The sequence below is a fragment of the Ailuropoda melanoleuca genome, chromosome 12 (assembly GCF_002007445.2).
Source record: "Ailuropoda melanoleuca isolate Jingjing chromosome 12, ASM200744v2, whole genome shotgun sequence".
Classification (NCBI taxonomy): domain Eukaryota; kingdom Metazoa; phylum Chordata; class Mammalia; order Carnivora; family Ursidae; genus Ailuropoda; species Ailuropoda melanoleuca.
Window position 1 is genome coordinate 23,799,031 of NC_048229.1, and position 4,976 is coordinate 23,804,006.

The 4,976-nt window shown below is 49.2% G+C and overlaps 1 protein-coding gene across 1 annotated transcript in view; it reads right to left on the reverse strand.

Moving 5' to 3' along the window:
- The window catches only part of SGSM1 (small G protein signaling modulator 1), a gene marked incomplete at its 3' end in the record, with an annotated part of 17,345 nt that continues 12,369 nt past the window's right edge, over window positions 1–4,976 (reverse strand). Inside the window, exons 6-8 of the mRNA XM_034638034.1 lie at window positions 4,101–4,169; window positions 2,151–2,741; window positions 1–111 (exon numbers count right to left, since the gene is read on the reverse strand). Coding sequence (XP_034493925.1) covers window positions 1–111; window positions 2,151–2,741; window positions 4,101–4,169 — 771 coding nt within the window. The remainder of the gene's footprint in view (window positions 112–2,150; window positions 2,742–4,100; window positions 4,170–4,976) is intronic.

Here is a 4,976-nt window from a genome sequence, read left to right on the forward strand (position 1 = left end):
GCGCAGCTTCTCCAGGTTGGCGGGCGTGAAGTACCAGTAGTTGCGGTCACACCTCTGCACGTCCTTCTCGATGCGGTGCAGGTTCACCGTGTACAGGTCCAGGAGCTCCGGCTGCAGACCCGGGGGATGGGGAGGAAGGAACAGTTACACCCCAACTCCTCCCAGAGGTGGGATTCCAGGGGTTCTCCCTCCTTCCTCCTCGCCCTCTCCTGCTGCCACTGAAAAGCACGTCCTCTCCCTGGCCCGGGTGGGTGTTTGATTTCGTTTCTGTTGTTTCCCCTGAAAGCCTCTTTTCACTTTGTATGATGGAAATTCTTTTAACTTTTCTCCCTTCTATGAAACAGAACAATTCTCTAAGTGCACAGACGAATGGTCTCCGTTGAGTGGACAATGGTTATAACCAGCTGGAGGGGCAGCCCACCCTCCCCCACTGAACACCGGACAGGAAGAAGGGAGGAAGCGAGCGGGAGTCCAGTTCCCACCATATGCTGGACTTACTGCCTTGACCCCACCTGATGAAAAGGTCCAATGATATGGCAAGAAAAATACAGAACATTCCAAGGCCAAAATTTAACCCAGAAAGGCAAGAAAATACCAAATCTGGCTTCTGCCTTGAAGGAAGCTTCCAAATTGGCAAAATGTAAGCTTCGGTTGAATGGTTTTGGGGTCTTTCTCACCTAAGGTAAGGAATCTAATAAGAGACTTTCCTGCATAAAGGTGGGACCCCCCCCCGATAGCCCCATACCTGGTAAGGGAACCCTGGAAGAAAAATTAACATTTGGGGTCTCAAGGACAGCTGCCTGTTTTGAATAAAGGTGTCATATGAACTGTAAAATAGATCTCTCTGGATAATTAACAGCTTTGAATCAGATTTACAACATACACAGGTGCATAATCCAAAAGCAAAAGTAACCTCCATGTAAAGGTGGAGAAAAATCTAAGATGACAGCTATCCATTGGGAGCAGTGGACCGGGGAAGGCCACTGGAGAGACTTCGTGAGACATACAAAATGAACAGAAAACCTCATGTGTCTGAAATGTTCCAGGAGAGATTTAGAAAACTGGCAGAGTGTGGAGGCTGGGGGCATGAACTGATGACCCATACGTAGCAAATGTAAGAAAAGAAAAGAGAGATAAGGAAATCAAAACGCATCTGGGGAAAACAAAATTGTTTTTATAGGAAAGAAAAAAGAAATACCGCTTCCTACATGGTGTATACATTCTGTTGTTATACGAGTGTGAACAACAGCCATTTAGCTAAAGCTATTGTAATTGTAGTGGATGGATGGGGCTGGGAAGGTGTCACTTATGGGGCGAGGGTGTGTGTGTGGAATGTCTGGAATTGAAGAAAAAAGGGGGAAAAAAAGATCAAAAAGATCATAAAGTACAAGTATGTGATTTCCGGACACGGGGGTAAACACGCAGAGTAAGTAACCACTATGACCTCTGGGGAGAGCTCCACGGGGGCAGGTGGGGGGCGCTTCTGATTTCCTATTCAGCCTTGTCTGTTTGACTCTATAAACTATGGGCATGTATATCTTAGATAGAAATAACAAGTTCTTCAAAGGAAGATGGAAACACGGCTCCTGGCTCCGAAAACCTCCCGTTCAGTTGACATCCTTTGGCTTGGACTTTCTGGCAAGAAAGCAAACTTGAGGATTTAAAGGATGTTGGACCTGATCATATGCCAAGATACTCATCCTCAAGGCTGCTATTGACTGAGAGCTCACCGCACGTCGGGCACGGAGGACCAGACTCACTAATTCTGAGAACAGCTCAAGAGAGAAGGTACTCGACTGACAGGGAAACTGAGGCTCAGAGAGATAAAGTGGCATGCCTGAGATGGGATTGAACCTGGGGTGGTTTGAACAGCAGAGCCTGGTATGATATCGTCTTCCCTCCCAAAGGGGCTTCTCCAGTGCAGCCTCTGTGCCGGGGAAAATGTAACACAGCAGAGGTCANGGTTTGAACAGCAGAGCCTGGTATGATATCGTCTTCCCTCCCAAAGGGGCTTCTCCAGTGCAGCCTCTGTGCAGGGGAAATGTAACAGAGCAGAGGTCGTGCTGGGAAACTGAGGCTCGTGGGACACGCCCACCCTCCCGCAGCTGTTAGGTGAGAACACAGAGTGGAAGAGAATCCTGGTGACTTACAGAGTAAGTGACGCCGCTGGAGGACACGGGGGACGCCTCGTTGTTGGCAGAAGTGGCCACAGCCAGAGAAGCCAGGGCGGGGAAGAGACTTTCCATCTCGGGTTCTTCTGAGAGGTTGTCCTCACTGTCCACCTGGCTGTGCTTCTCCACCTCGCCGCCCCCCCAGCCCTCCATGGCAGCCCCCTCCTTCTCGGGCATGGCCACGTCCATGCTGCTGGTGAGGGACATGAACTCGTCCATGCTCTCATTGGCAAGGAGGTCGCTCTCCAGGCTGTCCTGCACGGCCAGCTCCTCGCGGGGGGCCTCGTCCCGGGAGGTGGTGGCCTCACTGCTCTGCCCGTCCTCCACGCTGCTGTCCCCAGGCCGAAGCGCTAGGGAGGCATTCCGCTGGGCGTCCATGACACTGTCTTCTGTGCTCAGGCTGGGCTCCGAGTGCTCTGAGAGGCCCGAGGAGAAGTTGTGGGAGGAGGGATGGCCAGAGTCCGGGGAACAGGTGCCATTCACCAGGTTCCCATTGGGGATCTTGGGCTGTTTCTCCTCCAACCTGCCTTCTGCCTCGACTTGCTCCACCTCGTCCACAGACTCAAACACCTGAAGACGAGGTGCACAAAAACAGACAGACAGATAGAGGATGTCCCCTGTGTCCCCTGAACGGGAGCAGCAGCCTAAATATTCATCAGTGGGGGACTGGTTCAAATACGGAACATGCACGTGGAATACTATACAGTCGGGGGAAAAGGAAGGGGTGGAACCAGGTATAACACAAACTCCCGTTGTGAAAAATAAAAAAGTGACCTATTGCATGGAAATGCATAGAATAATCCAGAAATAAGGAAGCACTGAAATTGCCTGAGGAGAGAGTACTAGGGAATTCAAGTGGCAAGGAGCATACCTTTCATCACACAAAATGATAGGCACATAGTTTTTAAAGCAAAACATTAGTTAAAAACAGAAGGAACAGGCTAAAAACAGCATAGTATATCCACGTGGTTGGCTGTTATGGATTAATTTTCAAAAGTAGCTCAAACATGTATGAATTACCATGGAAAAGCCTCCAGGACACACCTCAAAGACTGTTCTGTGGTTCTTTGTGTCCTGAGGTCAGATCCTCTCAAGGATATAAGACCATGTTCCAAAGGGACATGAAGTATTTCTTCTCTGTGTGTTTGTGTCACCAATCTGATTTGCTGTTAAAATGACGTTTTTGGTTTTTCAAAATTTCTTCTAGATTCAACTGTTTTAAATTATGCAAAAAAAAAAAAAAAAGTACCTAACTCCAAAGTTGGAACTAGGAAACAAGGGCTATTCAGGGAAATGTAGCTTCTTTTCCTGAGCCCTCCCCTGACTCCTGCAGGCGACCATTCTGATTCGTTCCTGGCTTATTCATCCATTGTTTTTGAAAATAGGTATATTAATATTAATATTTCCTCTTTGTATGCAAGAAGTGACATAGTATGCCTATTTTGGGTGCTTTGCTTTTTCATTTAATATCAAGTGAGATGAGTTAACATTTCACTGAATAAAATGGAAAGCTGCGGACCAACACACACGATGACATTTATGTAGAAATTTTCAAAAATTACCAAACATTGCAATATGTCCTCTATATACCATGTACATACTTCTGTGTATGTACAGGCAATCAGTAGGGTCTGACAGCACACACAGCAAAATGATGCTATTTCTAGGGAGGGCAAGTGGGTATTAGGAATGATCAAAGCCAAATTTAGCTTTCTTTGCAATATTTTAATTTTTTACAGGGAGAAGAGATTCATATATTACTTGTGTACCTAAAAACTCCATTTTTAATGCTAGCATGAAATGCTAAAACAAATAAACCCGAGGTGACCTATAGATGATGGACCTCCCATCCCTTTACCCCAAGTTGGAGGGAGAGGGTGAGTGGGGGAAGGGGAGGATGGGGAAGGGGCGGGGCCTCTGGAAGGTCACCTGTGTGCTGCTGCTGGAGTCACTCTGCAGGCGGACATGCTGGTGGCCAGAACTGCAGCTCTGGGAGGACTAATAGAAAAAGGGGCCAAGAGAGCAGGGGTGAGGCTGCATCCCGGCTTTGGGGCCCTGCTCTCAGCTTGGGCAGGGATTCTGTAAGTGTGGCCTCCTCTCTATTCCTGTCTTGGGCAGGTCCCTTCAGGGCCTCAGCCTCCTATCTGTACAATGAGAGTGAGGGGGTGGGGAGGGAATCCCTCTGCTCCCTGGAGCCTCAGGGCCACACAGCAGCCACGGGACCCCAGTTCCCACTCCTGCAACCGCAAAACCCCACCTTTAACTGCCCTGTACTTGAGACTTCTGGCTACTATTTAAGTTCAACTCCAAGTGACTGGTTGGCACTAATGGCCTGATTTTTTCTTATTCCTCTGTCTACATGCTTTTGCCCTAGAACTTCTCATTCCTGCCTACTTGGCTGCAAGGCTTGGCCCTGGGACCTGTGGCAGCCGGGGGATGTGAGCAACCTTGCCAGGGCAGACGTTTAACCAGCCCTCGTGTATCTCCACTTTGTCTATGATCTGCGTTCACTATGAGAACATGCCCAGCTCGACCTGCTGGAGGATGGGACATGTGGGGCACAGCCCGGTCACCCCAGACATGGCAGAGAGCCCAGCGAAGATCAAGAAACCTTTTAGCGGACAAGGCACGGACAGCAGACGCAAGAGTGAGCCCTGCCAGCCCTGCTCAGAAGTGCTCCGCTGAGCCAGACCCATGAGGACACATTCAGGGCTCACTGTCAGAAGTCACTGACTTTTGGTGGTCGCTTACTATGCTGTGCAGCGTGACTGCTGGCAACCCGATGAGTGTGCCTCCCTGGGGAAG